The following is a 22,483-nucleotide window of genomic DNA, read 5'->3' as shown; positions in this document are numbered from 1 at the left end:
GAAACCTAATGTGCAAAACCACATTTTTTTCAGTTCAGTGAAATACAGTTTTTCCTGTGGTCCTTCCCCTACACCACCACAAAATCTGGGAGTGATCAGCTCCCCTTCCCTACCTGACCAGGCCCAGGATGGAAAAGGGTTGCATTTCAGTTCAATGCAATGAGAATATAAATTCTGGTACATAAAGGAATTTTTATTTTCCAAGAAATTTGGCAAATGCTGCACCTATAAGTGCAGACATATCAAACTGTGAACCCTTGCATGCTCTTTCCTGGAAAAAGACGAATATACCGGAAAAAGGCAATCAGGGTGGCTGATGGAAGGAAACAACCAATCAAAAGGCTCACCGTTTGCTTACTACAGTGTTTGCTGGCAGAATGCAGCCTACTAATCAAAGCAAATGTCAGACCAGAGACCTGCTGAAGAAAGGCCATCAATGAACTTAATTGTACTTAGGCGAATCAAGGGAAGAATAGGAGAAACGAGAATATCGACCCACTCAAACCAAACATAACTGACAGAGTAAAAACTAAGCAATTCGTTACAATATAGATCTATAAAATAGTGCCAGATGCTGAGGCAGCTGGGATCTGCTCTTTTTTTAAATAACACAATAACACATAACTAAGGGCCAGATGTACGTAGCATTTTTAAAGTCGCAAAGGGGCCGATTCGCAGAATCGTCCTGTTTGCGACTTGAAAAATGCTTTTTGGGATGTACAAAGCCCAAACTGCGATTCGGTAACTTGTTACCGAATCGCAGTTTGGGTTTTGCGATTCGGTATTAGGAAGGGGCGTGTCAAGGGCGTCCCTTCCTAATACCGAATCCAAATGGTATGTATGATTGTTTTGTGACTGCGAATGTGGTAGCAAAACAATCACAGTTAGCACCAGTTTCAAATTAATGCTAACCCATTTGCAAACTGCAAGGGGTCCCGATGGGACCCATTCCCCTTTGTGAATGGCAGCGAAAATATTCAGCAGGCAGTGATACCACGGACCACTGCCTGCTCTGAAAAAATGAAAAGAAAACTTTTCATTTTTGTTTTTGAAATGCATCTCAGTCACAGAAAATGGGGTCGCAAATTCCAACCTACCCCAAGAATATTCATGAGGTAGATCATTTGCGACCCCACTGGGAATCGCAAGAGTGTAAAGTACATTATTTTACATTCGGTTTTGTGACTCGTAAATTGCGAGTCTCTAAGACGCGCACTTTGCGAGTCGCAAAACCGAATCTTTGTACATGTGGCCCTAGGTTTCTACCCTGTATCGAAAGGCAGTTCCATTCTGTCTGCCCGTTTCAGAGACCCTGCTTGGTGTCCAGATTTACCACAGCAGTTTCAGCATTTTAACTAGGAATGGGAAGAAGGTAAAAAACGTCACTGGTGAATTTAGAAACCTCACTCCTGTGAGGTCAGGTGATGTTTTCCAGCTTCACCTGACTTTACCAAGAAGAAGCTTGCGCGCCTACAGCAGTAGAATCCCAAGGTATTGAGGGAGATGGAGTATGGTGTAAGGAGTGGGTTTGGGCTGGGTGCTTGAGTTCACATGGCCAGTATACGAAGGAGAAGGTTCGTTTAGAGGAAATGCTTGCTGGAAAGAGAAGGAGTTTAAATTTGCAGGGACAATGTGAGGTTAATAGACAGGGAATGGGCTGAGGATAGAGCAGGGAATGTGCTGGAGGTGGAAGCTCACGTGGTGAGGTGGCTACCCAACAGCAACAGAGCACTTCCTCCCTCTTGTCCTCACTCGGGACAGGGGGAACTGTTTCCTACTGCTGCAAAGTGCACTTATTTTGCCTTTTTTTAAACTTGCAAGTTTCACACTTTGTGATGCTTGCAAATGTTGCTTGTCATTAGTGATAGCCACTAGGTAGCTATAGTTAGGAGCTACTTCTCATAGACCAAGTGTATTTTGTTTTGCCAATAACTTTAGTGCCGATTGATGAATGTTCACAAACTTTTCAAACAAGTACACTACTCACTTCAGCTGCTGTCTGGAAAGTTTCAGGGTGATCTGTGAAGCGTTGTCGAAGAAAAATACTTTTTCCTGATGCAATTTCCCATAGGGATTTTGAACATGACTACAGCCCGAACAAATGAACGGACTTACGCTAACTTTGGCTGGAAGGTAGCTCTTGGTCTAGAAAGAGCAATTCCTGTGATTATGTGTAAATCTTCTCAATAGTTTTGGAGATATTAAAGGGAAAAGAAATATAGATATCTAGGGACGGTAATCCTTCGCAGATCCACCCACAGCAGCTCTGTAGATCCAGTGGAAAAGCAAGGCCCCGATTGGCTGGTCATAATCTGAAAGAAAAGTTGAGCCCACCATTTTCTTTCTCGTTGACCCAGAAGGGGTGGTAATGGGGAACAAAACTCAAAAATAACATAAGGGGCTACAAAAGAGGTATCCCTACTGCATTGGACACAAGGAGGGGGCTCTTAGGGACTGATCTTGGGCCAAAAATTGCCCTTTTTTTTGACTGATCCTCGGATCTGCGGATCCACTGTGGGGCTCAGCGCCCCCCCCCCCCCCCCCCCTTTGTAAATCTACGATGGATCTGCAGATCTGAAACCCAAGGAAAAAAAACTAAACTGACACACCACACACCCGTCGTACATGGCCGAATGGGCGTATGTGGGACGGTTGCCTGGGGAGGTTGGCTGCTGGGCCTGGTGGTACTTGTATTACTGTACAGTAATTATATGTTACTTTACATTGAAAAAACATAGAAATCCACTGAAAAAAACAAAGGCTATTGGTTCTATTGAGATATACAAACCATTAGTTTTTCAGCTTTGTGTTTTATGAGAACTATTCTCTCTCTTTCTCTCTCGCTCTCTCTCGCCACTACTGAACTTGCTGAACTTAGCCTTCATCTTGATAGACATAAACTAATCTTTCAGTTTTAATTTAATGATTGTTCGAAACCACTGGTTTACTAGATGGATCTGTGTGCACTTTGTCCTAAACCTGACAAAACAAAGTGCTAACCTTTGAGGACATTTGTATTTCATCACATGAACGGTGTGCAATGTCACTAGGTCCTCCACCTATGCCTGGAGATTCAGTATTTAATCTTGGAGTCACCTTCCTCATTACAAACATTTGCAAGCTTTTGACACTTCTTCCACTCAGTTGCTGCAAGAGTATTGTTCAATCATTAATTTTCTCCATTTCTCTTGGTCCTCAAGTGTATTCCCTTGTGAAACTCTCACATATCCAGAATACATTTGCGCACCTAACCCTTGACCTCAGTCATAGAACTAGAATTACACATCATCTCAGGACATTACACTATCTTCCTATTAACAAGAATGCCACAAAGCATTCCATGCACCACTTCCAACATAAATGGCCTTGCATCTCTGTGGCTACACCCCTTCTAGGACCCAGCATTTTTGAATGGCCATCCCTATTGCAAGTAGACAGATGCAAGGTATCTAAACTCGGAGGCGTCGGAGGAGTCCTCACCACCAAACCTGGAACAAATTGCCTCCTCCCCTTAGAGTTACCATGTGCATCAGTACTTTTCAAAAACAGCTCCAAATCTTTCTGTTTTAAAGCCAATATTATAAGGTCTTTTTGTACCACAGGAATAGGACGTTAGAGAGCTCACCTTTCTCATTCAAGTGGCTGTTCCGCAGGATGCGATCCACCTTAACTGCTATCTCAGAGACATTCTGGGCGATTGCCTGGATCTTCTCCATCAACCCAGCTGGCTGGAAGCTGCAAGATTAGAAGCAAAGAGTCACCTTCAGAACAAGAGGAGGGAGGAGACCAGGGAAAGAGCAGCTGAAGCAAGAATAAAATACTTAGAGCGTTAGAAAAATAATAGATGTGATGCACTGGTGAGACACATATGTAGAATTTCTTGTATTGTGGTGTAGAGAAAAGCAGAAATATAAGCCCTGCATAGAGCCCAACTTAACAATCAGGGTTCCAAGGTGAGTACTTACAGAGTTTGCCTAAGTATTCTGAAAGGTGAGAGTAACCAGACTTTGGAAGTGTGAGATGAAGAAGAAGCACTGAACACACTGAGGTTTCAAGTCAGGGGCTTAATTTCCTGACCTGGAGACACAAGATGCAAAGAGGTGTAGAGTAGAGAGAGCTGAGATTGGAAACTAGACTCTTGTAGGAGAAGAATGGGTATAACAATGTATTAATAATATGGTTTCCCTGCCAAACAATTTCATATTGCCTTGCTCCTTTGAATCTGGTGGCCTGATTCCCCACAACAAAAGCCTCTTTATCTCTAACTACTGCAACCTTGCCCTTCACACACAATCTAAAACTTAAGACAGTGAGTTCTTTTGACTAAAATCTATATTTGCCTTCAAGGCACACCATTTACATTGAAACTCTCAGGCAAAAGCATGCCAACTGGAGTTGATGGTATCAAGAACATCACAACAGGAAGATACAGTAGTGAAGAAGGCAGACTTGCAATCAAAGGCCAAAACAACTAAAACGTTGCTAGCCAGAGAACTGAAAGACTTTGTGTTGCTTCCCATGCACATCCTCTTTTACGACTGTCCTATAACCCTCTCCTATTACCCTCTCCGGTAACTGTAGGTGGTTTCATAGTAACAGCCTTTGCTAGATGCTAGTTACAGCCTGTGATACAGCCTTTGGTAGATGTTAGATAGTGACACCCTTTGCTAAATAGTTGGGTGTTATATTTTACTTTTCTTTGCCTCTGCTTCCAAATTATGGACTATGTTACATTGTCCTCCATTCAATGCTGTATACATATGACTATGCCAAGGGCCACCACTAAGTAGGTCCTGTGCTTCCAATAGCAAACAACTCCAGAAGGCTGAATGACCATACTAGGGACTGAGGCTATAGTGAATGATAACCGATGTTAGAGATTTTCAGTGGATCACCTGGATCTACACCATCACTCCATGGTGCAGAAGCAGGTGACCCCCAGATTAACCAACAGTTTACCACTCGAGCACAGTGAGGTAGAAGGCTGACGCTGAGAAGTATAGGGCGTCAACACCAAGACAGACCAGATAGAAGATATGGCTAGAAAAAGAGATAAAATTAAAGATTGATTCTCCAGAGGTAGATGTGGTCGAGCCCAAGGTTTACTATTTGAGGTGGGGTTTGATCTGAAATCCGAATACAACCCAAAATGTTTCTCATACGAGCTGAAACTGTCTAGGCAGGGGTATCATAATGAGAATTAACACATCAGAACAGTTAATCTAAAGGACAGTAACAAAGAACAGACGTGCCTTTCACTAATGGTTGATGAGAAACGATCCCAAATACAGTCCCCTGGGGACAAGAAAAAAACTATGAGGATGTTTAGTGCAAAATGTCAGTTTGCACTGCTTGAAACAGTGGGGACGGAGGGGCATGTTCAGTCTCATTGTTATCTGGCATTCAGGGATCAATACCTTTTAGATGTATGCAAATTTAACAACTGCCAATTACCACGATGTCAACAACCTATAATTAGCAGTTGCACAGTTTGTTTCCACATTAGGGGCCCGGATGTAATCTTTCAATTAGTGAGAAAACTGCAGCTCTTTTGAAGAGTGTTTCAGTCAGTTGTTCGGGAGCATCTTATGGTGTAACAGAGTAGCGCTTGACTCTCTGTTGATGGTTGCGACTAGGTGGGAGACAAAAGAAGAGAAGCGTCTGGTGCCTCACCAGTGGTGGGTGACTACTACAGGTTTTTCCAAACAATGGCGGTCATTATGAACACAGCGGTCCGTGGCGGCAGTGAAGAGAAGACTGCCGAACCTGCCAAAAATCACCAGATCACCAGTCACCACCAGGACCCAGTCGGCGGAAATGCTGGACCTTCCACCCCACCACCGCCGAGCACACCCACATCCCGCCCTCCAAATAATGATGCACAAATCACCTTGGTGGTCAGCGGAAGTCGAACGACCATTGGCGGTGCTGATCGCCACGGGCGGCAAGTGGACCCAACAGCAAGAAGTGCACACATTGGATAAGCTGGAAACCCACACACCTGACACACATCCACAACACCATAAAACACAACCCACAATCCTTTGCAACGAAACTAGGCCAACAAAGACACAGAGCAGCAGAGGCGGACACCGAACGCCACTATACACGAGACTCACACCGACCCACAGAAGAGAACCCCGACACCATTCACCACACTCACCATGTCACCCCCCAAACATCCACGCTTCACAGAAAGGGAGCTAAGGACCATGGTGGATGAGATCCTGAAGGTGGAGCCACAACTATTCGGGGCTCAGGTGCAGCACACACCCATCGCCAGGAAGATGGAGCTATGGCAGACCATTGTCAACAGGGTCAATGCAGTGGGACACCATCTACGCACCAGGGACGACATCCGCAAGAGCAGGAATGACCTGCGGGGGAAGGTCAGGGCCATGGCATCCAGGCACCACATTGCAGTCCAGAAGACTGGGGGAGGACCTCCACCAACACCACCTGACTCCACCAACTGGGAAGAAAAGGTACTGGCCATCCTGCACCCTGAGGGACTCACTGGAGTAATGGACTCTGGTAAGTCGTCTACATTTACCCCACCTGGAATGCGTGCACCACCCCACCCCACCAACACCCACCAGGACCACCACCCCACCCAGCCCTCAGCCATTGAATCCACTCCTCCTACATGCCCACAAACCCACTAACAGGCCCACATCCCCCCCGTGCACAGCCACCTACCTCTGCAAGTATTCACAATGGCGCTACACCACCCACAATGCAACTCCACATCCTAAGCAAAATGCAGTGCAAACCCCACAAAGGCACCCTGCATGGCCCCAAAAAGTTACACCTGCACAAAACAGCCCAGCCCTGTGCACCCCATCCGATCATGCATTTGTAACAGACATGTCCATTTCCCCCAACAGGCACCACCACCCATGCCACCTTGACAGCCAGGACAAGGAGTGGCAGTGCCCCCCAGGGAGACAGAGGCACCTCACAGGACACTGGGGATGGATCCCTGGACACTGATGAGCAGGCTGGCCCTCACACAGTCCTGGACTTTCACCATCCAGCAGCCCCACCCAGGATACCACTGACACCCCTACCACCCAGCCAAGAACATCAGCCCAGGGCAACCGTCCCCACACCAGTGCATCCAGGCCACAGACTGGTGGAACACAGATACAGCGGCCACAGTCCCCCCTACCAACAGGCAGGAAGACGATGGCCCCAATACAAGTGGTACCGCCAGACCTGTGCAGGGGACACAGGCAGAGGGCTCTAGGCTCAGTGGGAGGGCTTCAGTGGCCCAGGGGGGAGGCCACAGAATGGATGCTGTAGCCCAGGATGTGATCTCTTTGGTCCTGGGGGCTCCACCCTGGAGCATAGTCAGAGGATGCAGCAGGAACACCACCAAGAGGCCATGGAGCAGTGGAAACAGCACAATGCCACAATGGCCAGCATAGCAGGAGCACTGCTGCAGCTGGTACAAACCCAGTCTGAGACCCACACAGGACAGGAGGCCCCCACTACAGTACAGGAGACAGACCAGACAATGACAGCATCAGCAGCAACATTCCACGAACTACTCTCAGCGGAAACACAAGGAACAACCATGTCATCCCCTCTAGGTCAACAGCAGGTGCCCAAACGGACCCTCAGACCACATATGGGACTGGAACCCCTGCCAAAAACAAGGCCCCCTCCAAGAAGTAACTCTGCAACAATCTGCCCACCAACCATCCCACACAATCAACCACCAAACAGTGCTAACAATCGATAAGAACTCTTGTGCGCATTGATGGACCCATCAATACTAACAACAAGGCTGCCATCATGTTGGCATTGAGGACAACCACCCATGACCTACTGCCATTACTGTAAATTGTACTATTCAATCCCTGCCACAAATAAAACACCTATCACACCTGTAACACTGTCACCTGTCATAATGTGTGAACAAAGTGAAGTATGGATGCAATTGGCTGATAACTACTTTATTGGTAATGCATAGCATGAAAGTACACCTGTGTGCCTAAATGTTGTAAAAAAAAAGCACTAAATTGTATTTGGTACCATGCAGACCTGGACCCAGTTGCAAATAGTAGATTCAAACCACCTATAGATGACAAAGCACACTGGCAGTATGTTCCACAAACACCAATGTCAGCCCTTAGTCCCACATTGTTACTGGAAGTAGAGTTGTATCAGTTGGGTCCTGGAATTGACATCTTTCCCTTCCTCATCATCACCATCACTCTCCTCCCCTCACTGAGGAAGCTGGTCAGGATTTACAGCACCATCCACATCCAAGAGGGGGATAGAATTTCTCACTGCTACGTTGTGCTGCATGCAGCAGGCCACCACTATTCTACACACCTTTTCAGGCCCATAGGCCAGGGAACCCCCAGAGAAATGTAGACAATGAAATCTAGCCTTCGGGAGACCTATTGTGCGCTCTTTCACTCTCCTAGTACGTCCATGGGCCTCATTGTAATTCCTCTCTGCATCTGTCCCAGGATTCCTCACTGGTGTCAGGAGTCAACGCAAGTTGGGATAGCCAGAATCACCTAGAAACATTTGCAAATCGGAGCAGTCAGTGTCAAGCTTCTGAGTCAGACAGCCTGGCTGTCTGCTAGGTGGCAGATAGTGACAGAAACACCTACCTATGATCCACTCTCTGTCCTCTTGTAGTTGTTCCATCTTGTGTGGCACACTACTGTTCCTCAGCACAAAGGAATCATGGACTGAACCGGGGAACATGGCATTCACATGTGAGATGTTCTGGTCTGCAGTACATACCATTTGGATGTTCATGGAGTGAAAGTTCTTTCTGTTTCTGTACACCTGTTCACTGACTCTTGGGGGGATTATAGGTATGTGGGTGGCATCGATGGCACCGATCACATGGGGTATGTTTCCAAATGCATAGAAGTCAGATTTGGTGTCAGGGAGATCAGTACTTTAGTCAAACCTCACATAGGACTGCAGGTGTCGTACAAAAGCATTTAGAAATCTTGTCAGTATAATGCTGAACATTGGTTGTGAAAATCCTGCACCCATGCCCATTGTCACTTGAAATGAGCCCGTGGCCAGGAAATGGAGTGCAGAGAGCACCTGCACTTCAGTAGGGATGGGATGCTGATTACGATTTGCTGGAGATAGTGCAGGATCCAGTAAAGCACAAAGTTCGAGAATAGTTGCACAGATGAGTCTGTAATTGATTATGATGTGACGCTCCACCATGGTCTGCAGATCAACAAGTGGTCTGTACACTGATGGGGCCCTTCCTCGCCACAAGGGTCGGTACCTAGGACGGATTTGAAACACGTGTGAAGAACACACATACATAGGCACACATTGTCATTCATTGTGCACTGCTTACTTGATTGTAGGGACTCAAAAGTAAAATGTTCTTGACAGAATTTCATCTAGACCTAAATGAGTGAACAGGGTTTGTTATGTGTGGTATTGTTAATGGTCACATGCATGGGTGTGTTAGGTGAACAAAAGGGCCTGCATTGTGCAAATATAATTTTTTTTAATGCGTAGTTAAGGCCAAAATGTCTGCCCCCTGTAATCCAGAACTGTTGTTGTGGAAGTGACCTCATGCCGCTAGCGGTTGACGTAACAGCGTAAGGCGGTATTTACCGCAGTTCGCACCATCATTGGTTAATATGGATGCCAATAGGGAATCCTGGCGTATCATGATCGCCGCCGGCGGTGATGGTGCACACCGCCACAATACATACGTGAATTTGTCACCCCAACTTCACTTGACTCCCTGATCTCGTGCGAGCAGGTACTCCACTGAGTGTGCTGCTGTGTCCTGCCTCTGGTCATGGAAGTGGCTCGTGTTGCAGGGGAAAGGGCCCCTACCCCAGGAGGAATTGGAGAGGATAGTGGACGGGGTCCTGCTCCTGTACGCCAAGCTCTACGGACAGCCAGAGGTACAGGTGAGTCAGGGTTTGGGGGCACTGTTTGGGTGTAATGGATGGTGTTGTAAGTACATATGTATGCACCTCTGAGCCTGCATGGGCCATGGTTCATGCCATGCTGCGTGCGTATGTCCTGTAAGTCTGTCAGTACTGTCCTTCCCATAGTGGAACTATAGCCAGCTGTACATATTTTCCAAGTGCCTGACCTCTGTGTTACATTTCTGTGTCTCCCTTTTAGGTCAGCGCCCACCAGAAGAGGGCACTTTGGCATGCCATCGCCAAGGAGGTGCGGACCCTGGAGGTCTACAACCGGCGGAGCACCCACTGCAGGAATAGGTGGGAAAAATCTGTGAGGCCCAGCTGGGGAAGTCCTCCTTACATGAAAGGGGTGCGAATCGGGCACTGACCCCCCTCATGCTACGCATCCTGGCAGTGGCGTACCCAGACTTGGATGGGCGCTTGAAGGCTGCACAGCAGTCACAAGTGGGTGAGTACTCATGTCACAATCTTAACCCTTGATGGATGTCTGTGTGTGCATTAGGGTTTATGCTGCTTAGTTGCAGGGATTCTGACTAAAGTCCATCTACATGATGGCCCCCGTAGGGTGTAGGGGTGTTTTGGTCAGGTCTCCTATACGTCGGGTCCTTAGGTAGTTCAGGGGATGGGTGTAGAGCAGGGTTCTGGTCACTAGTCAGGGGCATGGCCATGGGCATAGTGGAAGAGGCCGGCTGTTGGGGGGGGCTTCTGGGTGGGTGTATGTCTGGCCACTATGTTCACTCCTTTCAGCCATTTACAAGTGTCTCTCCTGTTTTGTCTCCTCATCCCTTTACTCTTGTGTTGTTTGTGTACATCAGCATCATCTGGTGAGGGAGCTGAGGCACTGGTAAGTGGGGATGCAGCAGCCCACGGATCCTCGGAGGCAGAGTCATCCAACGCCAAGGGGACCAGTGGGTTGGATGGCGAGGGGAGTACCACTGGAGGTTGTGACTCTGATACCTCCTACGGTTCCCTGGCGGTGGTGGACCCTAGTGGGCACACCCCTACAGTATCATCTTCCGCCACCCCCATGCCATCACCGCCCTCCCGTTTGCTCCCCACCGAGTTGCCCGTGCCCTCTCACACAGAAGGGTGGGCATCTCCTTCGCCCCAGGCACCTCCTCCCCTGCCCCTGTCAGCCCTGCTGCTCTCACAGAGGACGCTATTGACCTCCTGCGAACCATCTCTGAAGGGCAGACAACCATCATCAATGCCATCCAGGGGCTAGCATCAGAGATGCAGCAGACAAATGCCTATCTGGATGGCATTCACGGTGTCGTGTCTGGCTTACATAGATCTTTTCAGGCTCTGGCCTCCTCTTGGACGGCAGCCAGTTTCCCTGGTCATTCCGTCCCCCCTCCAACCTCCTCTACCCCTTCCAGCACCTCACTCCCTTCACCCGTCCAAAGCACACAATCTGACACCCAGTCAAGCAACTCAACATACAAAAAGCACACTTCTAAACACAAGCACCACACCACCAACATACACATGCACACACAGCAAATCCACTTCCCCTAGTGTGCCCACCTCTTCCACCTCCCTGTCTGTCCCCTCTACATGCACACCCCCAAGCACTGCACCTTCAGTCACTGTTGCTGAGCCTATTCCTGCACTCACCACAATAGCAGACATCTATACATGCACCCCAGACACCTCACCTGCACTCACCCCAACCACTGTAGTTGACACATGCAGCACACTGACCAGACTTGCAGACACCCACACAAAATACATCCACACTGGCAGCCTGAATTTTCCCACTGTGTCCATCCCCCTCCTCCAAAAACACACAAACGTACCAAGACACCCACCCATCACACATCCACCACACCTCAGCATACTGTCCAGTCACCTGCACCCCTACACCACTTACGTACACACCCTCTGCCTCCACTCCCACGCCCTCCTCCAGGCCCAACCCAATTGCTCCCAAAAAAGTTTCCTCTCCCATGCTGACCTCCTCCAACCCACTGGCCCACCCCGTCTTGTCTCTAAGCGTGCGCACCTCCTTGCCCTTTCCACTCCTTCCACTTCACAGACTGCCCCGTCCACCCTTCACATTCCAGTGCCCCTTCCCCAGAGAGGAAGAAGCCCTGTGCAGACCCAATTCCATCTGGCTCCACCCGGTCGAAGCACACACCCCCACCTTCCAAACCCAAACCCAAACCCCGTCCACCTTCCGAGCGCAAGTCCAAGCCCCATCCCGTCGCAAATCCCCACCCCCACCGCCTCCTGCCTCTGTTCCCTGAGGTGCCTGGATGCCCCATTTTTGCCCCATTAGGTGGAGTACTGTGCACTTTTGGGAGTCAGGTTGGGGCCATTGTAGCCCAAACACGTCTGGCACTATGGACTGGCTATTGGCCTTGTTGTGAATAGTTAGCTCTGTGAGCTGAAATAAATATTTATGTGTGCCCTGTGTTTTGGCGGCACACTCTTGAACCCTGGTCTCTCATTTCATTGTTTGTGGGTGTTGGGGCATTTGTATGTACTATGGTCAGGTTGGATTTGCCCTGTATCGGGTAAGTACCTCTTGCTGTGGAGTATATGGGTTGTGCTGCTGTGAAGGGTTGTGGGAGCGCTGCAGGGTGGGTGGAGTGGGTGGGTATGTAACTGTGCCCTTTCTTCCTTTGTTTCGTAGGTTGTGGTACTTACAGTCGTTGTCTTCGTCAGCGGTCTCAGTCGTGGAGGTATATGGCAAGGAGGTGGGCTGGCATGATCGGCAGCTCTATATCCATGTCTGCTTTGGCGCGTTGTGTGGGCCTCTAGTGAGTGTTTCCTTATATTAGGTTTGTTTCCGTCTGGCTTTGCGTGGCGGTGGTTCCCGCCCCGGAACTGATGGCGGTCTAGTGGTTCATTATTTGATGGGCAGGTTGGGCCTTTCCATCGGCCTGTGGGTTGACTCTGCCATCGTCGGCGGCACTCCTCTACTGGCGGTGGGTGGTTTTCAGGATGCCTGTGTTTCAGTTGGTTCTTTATTTGGCAGTCCGGACTGCTCCTCTGTTGGCGGTTTTTACCGCCAACGCCGGCTGCGCGGTTTGGACCATAATGAGGGCCTATGTCTTGAAATGGGCATGTCGCAATTGAAATGTATCACTGCCAAGGTTCACAGGTCTCAGGAGCCTAACAACAAAACCTCACAGCTAAAGATCTTGGGTTTACTTGATTGTGGTCAAAGAATTGTTTTAATGATAATTCTTGGTTTTGCTATGGATAGGAGAATCCGTAGTCACCAAAATCAAACAAGAAGCTTCAATTCTAGGCTCTGGTACATTCACTGGTGTCAGATCTTCTGCACTTTTGCAGACAGAAGCCGCAGGGTGCACATGGTGCTCCAGCTCAAGTCCTGAAGCCCATATTTGAGTCCCATACCGACATAAAATCAAAGGTAGGATTTCTTTAAAATCTGGCAGCCAGTGTATCTGGGGGAAGGGCTGCTTTGTAGCATCTCCCTGAGGTGTGCATTGTACTTCAAGCCAGCCAGCCATGTGTCAGGCACTCCTTCTGAGGACAGGAGTTGTGGAGGGAGGAGCCCCTCCTGAAGAAAAAAGGTTTATGGCAGGCCTTCCCTTTTGACAGATTCACTGAATGTGCAGAGAACGCATCTGTGGATGCATGTACTGCTTGTCCACCTAACTTGAGGTTCTCTGCAGTATTGCACACTCTGCAAATATTCGTACTGTCTCGACAGCTCTGACAATGTCGACGTGCATTGTTAAATGCAAAACTCTGGCAGCTATACCCGAGCTTGACTGGGAGCGAAGCCATGCTGGTACAGTGCTTCTTTTCTCAAGCAGCTGACCCTCAGAATCTGCCCTCCGCACACCCTGGCACCTGGAGCTGGAATAGCGGCCTGGTAGTAGAGCGCCCTGTGACAAGACAATGGATCCCCATGCGTCCCATTGTACACCGTCAGCACTTCTGCTATTGCAAGCTATTGGAATCCTTTAATTTATAATCTCCACTGAACTGGGCCAAGATAGGCCTACGGTGGGCAGGGTGCCACTCAACAGTTCCACTAAAGAAGAAACTTCTAAATCTGTGTGTCCCTGGACTTAAGATAGATGGCACAGACACAAATATTCTAAAAATCAAATTTAGAATATTTCAGCCATCATTGATAAGACACATACAATAATGAAAATATGATGTTTTGGATAGCGCTTGAAGCCAGACTCTTGTTGTAAACATGAAGGGTATTAAGGGGTAACTAGTGGTAGGTGTTGCTACTTCTAGCTAGCTGCATTATGGCTCCTACACTGCCCTTAGACTCAGGGGTAGGTAAGGCAGCCATAGGGGCAGAAAGTAAACAGAGTACAAACAGGCATGGTTTCTTTCTGCAATTTCTGTCCGTATCTTATTCCCTCACTCTTCAACAGCAAATGGGAAACTGCACAAAGGTAAGTGTGGAAGCAGTCAACCCTGTAATGTCAGGTGAGCGGTCAAGAGGTACCTGATGTCACTTCCACTAATTCTGACATCCTTGTATCCAACTCAATGGCACCAATTTTAACCTCTATGCAGTGAAAGCCTACTCCGTACACCTTGAAGTTCGAATTTGATCTTGACAACCAATGGTATATTTACCCAAAGAGCTATCTTATGAGGAGAGAAGGTGGGATCAAAAGCAGTGGCGCACTACCCACAGGGGCACCAAGATTTTTTAACAGGAATAGGACATCTAGCCTTGCCTGTGGCTTGCAATTCCTGCTTTTTCACTCTGACCCAGTGACAAGCCAGCTGCCTGGGTTTTCCCGCCATGGGTTTTTCCAACCAGGTTTTCCCACTCACTGTTCTTCCCACCAACAGAAGCCCCACCCACTCCAGAACCTACTTAATGTAGGCTGCAGCACGTGCAGCAGACGCACCCAGCGGATGCGCCCCTGGTGCGCCAAAATCGTGTCAAAGGCAAGCCTGTTTGCACCTGGACTGCATCCAGCGCCACGACTCCTGGCCCTCCCTCCCCGAGGATACACCATCGCCGAGCTCTACACCCTCGACCGTGGACCCCGCAACAAACACTGCCACCACACTGACCCATGCTCCACATTAGGACAATTTACCTGCAACCATTGCCATTTCACCTGCCACAGCACACTTACCAGCTCACTGACCAGCCCACCTCCAACGCACCACACACACCACCTGAACAAAAACACTAACTTGCAGGCACCCTTTCTCACTATTTAAGCATTCCACCAAATTATGGGACCTCATTACCACCCTCGCACCCAATATCGTCTTCCTCACTGAGACCTAGCTCAATCCCACATCTGCCCCAGACATTGCCACAGCAATCCCCGACAGATGTACAATCACTCACTAGGACCGCATCAACAAGCCAGGAGGTGGAACAGCCATCATCTACAAAGAGACCATACAGACACCACCACCACCGACAACACCACCACCCCCATGGAACATCTTAACTTCAAGCTCCACATGGATGACAAAACAACCATCAGAGGTACCCTCGCATACCGTTCCCCCGGCCTGCACTCCTGCTTCTGCAACACAATCACAGACTTCATTGTGCCTCTAGCCTTATACTCCAGGGACTACATCTTCCTCAGCCACCTAAATTTCCTGATCGACGACCCTCAACAACAACAACACTACACACCTCCTCAACAGTATTAGCAGCCTTGGATTGGCCCAGATCGTCCACAACCCTACACACACTGCAGGGCACACGCTGGACCCCATTTTCACCTCCAGCAACCGCATCAAATACAGCCATGTTACAGAACTCACATGGACCGATCACTCCATCATCCACTTAAGCATCTCCAGTCCCTGCACCTCCAGCCCCAAGATGACCAGCGTCCCCCACCAGAGGTGGAACAAAATTTCAGAGACCAGCTGGGCAGACACCCTCAAAACATCCAACCCCGCTACCATCACTAACCTCGAACAGGGAGTGAAAAACTTCAACGCCTGGATCACCAATTGTGCCAAAAGTATTGTCCCCATCCAGAGCAACATCCAGAGAAAATCCTCCAAAAAGACCAGTTGGTACACCCAAGAAGTCAGAACAGGGAAACAAGACAGCAAATGGCTGGAGAAGAGATGGCGTGTCAGCAAGGGCACCTCCGACAGAGCAGCCTACTAGATCTCCCTCAACCTGTACCACCACCTTGCCACACACATTGAAATTAGCACCAACTACACCAAGGAACTTTTCAACATTGTTAAGGAACTCTCCAACCCGGCTTCCATTGAAAACAACATCACACCCTCACAGGAGCTGTGTCACAACCTTGCCCATATACAACGCTTTGTTGCTCAATATAGACAAACTGTCTCATAATAAGCTACAAATGATCCAGAATATGTCTGCCAGAGCTATCCTGAACCTCCCCCGCTCTGCCAGCGACAGTTTAAATCAACTCCACTGGCTGCCAGTGGCCTAGCGTATCTTCTTCAAAACGCTATGCTTAACGCATAAAGGGGTTCAAGGAATTGGCTCTAATTATTTAGTTTCTAAACTCTGTTGGTACAGACCCAAGCGGCCCCTTCGATCTTCAGGAGCCTATAGAATCCAGGTTCCTCGCATCAACAAAGTAAAATGGGGAGGCAAAGCCTTTACGGTAGCTGCAGCTAAGTGCTGGAATTCTCTCCCCCTGACAATTAGGAAGGAACACAACCTCCTAACTTTTAGGAAGCTAGTTAAAACTTGGTTACATCCACGTTAATTCCCTGTCCTGATCTCCTTCTCCCACGTTCTCTGTGCCTTCTCCTCTTTTTTTAGCGCTTCAATGCTTAGGCCGGAATCGCGCTTTACAAATACAAGATACAAATACAAATACAAATGTGTCACAACCATATACAGCAACTTCAAACACTAACCCACATCTACGGACTTCCTCGACAGATATGCCACCACCATAACAAATCAACATGAACTACATACTGACCACCCGAAACATCCTCTCCACCCAGGACATCACTCCCACCATGACATCCATCCATTCGGGAGCTTCCACAGACCCATGTCCGCACTACATCTTCAACGTGGAAACGAAAGCATCAGCCAGAAACTCACCACCCTGTTCAACACCTCTTTCAACATTGCAATATTTCCCGATGGCTGCAAACACGCCAAAGTCAGACCACTACTTAAAAAAAACCTCTGCCGACCCCAGTGAACCCAAAAACTACCAGCCAATCTCCCTGCTCCCATTCCCAGTGTTGGTACTGGAAAAGATCACTAACAATCAACTCATGACATACCTGGAGCAGAACCAACTACTTGATGCCTCCCAACCCAGCTTCCGCAGCAATCACAGCACTTAAACTGCCCTGATCGCAGCCACAACAACAGCCGAACCCTTCTCAACTGAGGACAAAAAGAAGCTTTGATCCTCCTCCGCCTCTTAGCAGCCTTCAACACCGTATCCCACCACATGCTGATCAAAAGACTCCACCACATTTGCATCCAAGGGTACGCACTCAGAAGGATCACCTCCTTCCTCACCAGAAGAACTCAAAAGATCTACCTCCCACCTTTCATCTCCAAACCCAAGGAGATCACCTGCGGTGTCCCCCAGGGCTCATCCCCCAGTCCCACTTTCTTCAGTGCATACAAGACCCCGCTGGCCAACATCGTCAGATCCTACAGTCTCAAATTACTTTCCTATGCAGACGACACCCAACTCATCCTCTCACTCACTCTTCAAGTGGCTAGCTCTACACACCTGGCGCACAGTGAAACAGGCCCTCATCACCAGCTGACTGGACTACAGCAACGTCCTCTACGTAGGAATCGCCGCACACCTCATACAGAGACTTCAGACCATACAGGACGCCACGGCCAGACTCATGGTCTGCCTTCCTCGATAAACCCACATCACACCCCACCTCAGGCAACTCCACTGGCTCCCCTTACAGAAGAGATGCCAATCAAGCTGCTGGCTCACACACACAAGATTGTACACAACCAAGGACCCTCATACATTAACCACTGTGAACTTCCACCAACCGTTGAGAAGACTACGCTCTGCCTCCCTTTCACTTGCTCAGCTCCCTGGATCTACTGACGCAGAAGTGAAGGACGCTCCTTCTCTCAAATTGCAGCAAAAACCTGGAACAGCCTCCCCAAATACCTCCGAACAATCGCCTCACTTCCATAATTCCGAATGACCCTCAAGACCTGACCCAGGACCTGCAAGCGCCTGGACACCCTATCAGATTGGCTGTGCTTTATAAATCCTGATAGATTGATAATTCCAAAGGGCAGGGAGGATGAGGGAAATTAACTTTCTATAAGACACAAGCCTGACGTATATCCTTTGCCATTAGCCCCATCCTCTTTTCAGACGGACTGGCCTAGCACCTGGCACGTGCATTGAGTCTGCCTAGCTCGTGACCAAATGGTAATCACCCAGCTTTCCTGCACAGCACTACTTGCATGGCTCAGAGCCTGGACTTTTGTAAGATCCTGCTGCTTTATTAGCTTTAAAGGTTGTTGCATTAAGTGGCACTCGCTCCAAATTCCACACACCTCCCTGCCAGGCCAGCTCTCGTGAGTGAATTGTAAAAGCGGTTTGCTCTGGATGAGAAATAAAGGCAGAACCATGTTGCTAAAACCCTTTCCAAAAGATCAACCTACTTTTATTTTCGACCTGCCCCATTCAAATGTCAACTGTACCCACACATAACACAGTGTTTACTAATCTCTCATTTTGTGGATTTATTTTTTTGCCTGAAAAAATACTAGTGCAAAATTGCTTGCCCATTTCTAAACTGTTTCTGTTAAGACGGGTGTGATGCGGGCTAGATGTAAAGTTAAAACACATGGTAGGCATGTTATGATATTAACACACCTCTCAGCTGCTTCAAGCCACAAGTCTCATTATATTTCTAGGATGCAGAGTTGGTGGCATTTATTTCTTATGGTCCACCAACACAACTTTCAAAGTCTGGTACTAGAAACTCAAGTAGCAGTTCTGGTGAAGAGAAGGGAATACATTACTTTAGATACAGGGACTTTGGACTATGCTGTCCTTTCAAGACCAGTTTGTACATGAGTATAATAGACAGTTATTGGCTTGGGAGTGTATGTTTTTACCTGGGGTGCAGTCGGGCTTTGACCGACAAGACAGGTGTTGTAGTGGGGGATAGGATGTTCACACATGAGTCTGGAGCCATTTAGGTAGAACACTTTCACAGCATCCACACTCAATATTCTACAGCAGTGGTTCGTAACCTGTTGAATTCTGTGGACCACCACTAAATCATTACTGGAATCAGGGGAGCCCCCACTGATTCGTTATTGGAAGCCTGTGACCCCCGAATTAACCAATTCCTACAACATGGAGAAGTACACACCTAATAAATGCACACATATTAAAATATTTTGTGTAATTTGCAAACAGATATAGAACAAAATTTCTAATTCTCAGTGTTGTTTCTTCATATATATGTACAATTTTAATTGATTAATTTTAATATTATTTCATTTTGTGAAAAAGTCACATACCCCCTGAGTAGACCTCGCAGACCTCCAGGGGTCCACAGACCACAGGATAAGAACCACTTTTCCATGCAACCTAGGCATACACATTATGGGCCAGATGTAGGTAAGTATTCTTTTGCAACTTGCAATTTGCGAGTCATAGCGACTCGCAAATTGCAACTCGCAAACGTGCATGCAGAAAGATGTCTCAGACACCTTCTGCGACTCGCTATGGGGTCACAAAGACCCACCTCATGAATATTAATGAGGTGGGTTGCAGTTTGCGACCCCATAGCGAGTCCATGCACTCACAGGGATGGTGGCCTGCTGGAGACAGCAGACCACCATGTCCATGAATGCTTTTTGAATAAAGCAGTTTTTATTTTATTTTTGGCCCATTTTCCTTTAAGGAAAACGGGCTGCAAAAAGAAAAGATTCCGAAACCATTTGGTTTCGTTTTTTTCAGAGTAGGCATTCGCGGTCCCAAAGCAACTCAGCATGGCGATGCGGTCGTAAATAGGAAGGGAACACCCCTTCCTATTTGCGAGTCGCAGCCTCAAATTGCGAGTCGGTACCGACTCGCAATTTCCAGTTGTGCATCGCGTTTGGCCTTTTGCGCCTCGCAAACTGCGTATTTCGCCATTTGCGAGGCGCAAAAGGCTTCCTACATCTGGCCCTATATCACTACATCAGTCAATTAAGCATTACCCAGGTGACTAATGACCAGGCTAGTTGTGGTTCACTTTTCTACTGCTCTCAAACAACTCAAAGGGAACTTCAGCCTAATGGCACGTTCGGCCGGATGATGGTCATGTCCTGGCAGGCACAGCAAGAAGTGTGTATTGCCGCTGCATGCTGCTTCCTGGAAAGCTTCTCAGTATATGTGAAGAAGCTCCTATTTTAAGGTAGCACAGTGAGGTATTTGGGGAAAGAGGGGCTGGTATGGTTGTTTTAGGGGTGATTGTAGAGTGGAGATCTCACGTTTCTCAAGTCAACATGTTTATTCTTTGCATTCTCAGAATTGTACTACTTATTTAATATTCTTATAAAAAAATACTACCACCCTGATAACGAGAAGAAATAAATGGTCTGGAAAAGCTGCTCATGCATGGTACTTGAGATACTTGAGAGCTCTGGTACTGTTTATCTCCAGAAACTAGCATAGGTCACAGCAACCCTTCTGACTCAAGAAGGCTGGCCGACCCACCTCAAGGCAGCCAAGTGAGGCATGCTGTGATAGAGCTCAGAAGTGTGAGAAATTGCGTTATTGGTTGAAGGGGAGATCAAAGCCTCACTCATGCAACAACCATAATCCTTGTTTGACAAGTGCCACTAAATTAAACTGTGCTTAACCCTCCGGTAGGTCAACTTAGAGACAATGTGTAAAGTGTCTATGCACAACACAAACTGTATTAAAGTGAAAACACCACCCAATACAAATTCCAATCCAAAGTAGAAAATTAGAGTGATCTTTACTAAGTAAAATGATACTATATTACAATAATCCAAGCAGTAAAACTGGAGTAATTAATTTTTAAAGTTTAAAGTAAAAATAGCACTAAAAAGCGGAAAGTGCCAACTGCTATCATCTGGTCACACTGGACTTGGCCAAAGTCACAAGTTCATGCCAATCATGATGGAGCATGGGCTGGGTACAGGGCTGAATGGGGTCCACTGGAAGTTGTACCTTTGTGTCATTGATGTTGTGATGCAGGTTCCTATGTCGGACTGTACTGTGTTATATAGGGACTGGTGAAGCCACTGGTCAAGAGCTGTATGGTGCTGCAAAGCGAAGGCCTGTGTCGAGGTGTATCACGCTGTGTCAGTTCAGTTGGAGCTGATGATCAGAAACTTGAAGGATGCTGCGATATGAAGTACTCTGTAGGGTTGTGTCATGCTGTATCAGTTCGAGTGAAGCCGTTGAGAAGCTGGGAGGTGCTGTGATGAGAGGTCTTGTGCTGGGTTGTGTCACACATGGACTCAAGGTGTCAAAAGGGTTGTGGCACACCGCTGTCCAGATCAACTTCTTGGACGGTTTCTTGGAAGTCAGCTTTGTCAAGGGGGTAATATTGGTGACATATCCCTTGACAAATCTCTTGTAGTAGCTGGGAGGCCTAGGAAGGCCTACACCTCACTCTGAGTCTTGGGGGATTCCCAAGCTAGGGTGGTCTCCATGTCAGCATTAGGGTGGTCTTTCCCTAAACTTTTTGCTATCCTTCTCCATTTGGGCTGATCTTGTTTTTTGTGGCCTTAGGACTCTGCACACTTTACCGTTGCTGACCAATGCTAAAGTGCATATGCTCACTCCTCAAAATATTGTAACATTGGCTTATCTGCAATTGGCATACGTAACTTACATGTAAGACCCTAGTAAATTGGTACTACATATGCCCAGGGCCTGTAAATTAAAGGATACTAGTGGGACTGCAACACTTATTGTGCCACCCACTTAAATAGCCCTTTTAACATGTCTCAGGCCTGCAATTGCAGCCTGTGTGTGCAGTTTGGACTGCCATTTCAACCTGCCAAAATAACCTTTTTGGCAGACCCAAACCTTCCTTTTTAATACATGTCACACCTAGGGTAGGCCCTGGATAGCTCAGAGGGTAGGGAGCAATGTAATTGAAAAGTTGGACCTGTACATTTAAGTTTTACTTGTCTTCATAGTGAAAAACTCTTACATATGTTTTTCACTACTGCAAAGCCTACCTCCCCCATGGGATAACATTAAAGTTATATCAATATATTTAAGAGGCAGTAATTCCAAATGGAAGTAGGTATCCAGTCTATGTTTGGTGTCTTTGAAATTCTAGTGGAAAATCCTCTCCCATGGTAAAGTCAGATTTTGACAATGCCACTTTTAGAAAGTTGGAATTTCCTACCTGAGCCATTTAGTGTCTGTAGCCTGTCCCTGGGGCACATGACTGGGCGCATCTAACAGATCGGCTTTGTGTATTTCCCCTAGACAGACACATACAATAGAGTGCTTAGGTGTGCCTGGATGTGCCATCACTGGCAGGATGGGAGGTCAGAGCTGGGCACAACTCTACTTACACTTGAATAGGCTGTGTCCTGTGGAGACAAAGGG

The 22,483-nt window shown here is 47.7% G+C and overlaps 1 protein-coding gene across 1 annotated transcript in view; it reads right to left on the bottom strand.

Moving 5' to 3' along the window:
* MGAT5B (alpha-1,6-mannosylglycoprotein 6-beta-N-acetylglucosaminyltransferase B) overlaps positions 1–22,483 on the bottom strand; it is a 676,434-nt gene that overhangs the window by 318,944 nt on the left and 335,007 nt on the right. The window contains exon 4 of the mRNA XM_069200246.1: positions 3,626–3,735. Coding sequence (XP_069056347.1) covers positions 3,626–3,735 — 110 coding nt within the window. The remainder of the gene's footprint in view (positions 1–3,625; positions 3,736–22,483) is intronic.

The sequence above is a fragment of the Pleurodeles waltl genome, chromosome 7 (genome assembly GCF_031143425.1).
Source record: "Pleurodeles waltl isolate 20211129_DDA chromosome 7, aPleWal1.hap1.20221129, whole genome shotgun sequence".
NCBI lineage: Eukaryota > Metazoa > Chordata > Amphibia > Caudata > Salamandridae > Pleurodeles > Pleurodeles waltl.
Note: the sequence above shows the minus strand (reverse complement) of the source record. Positions and strands in the feature narration are given on the sequence as shown.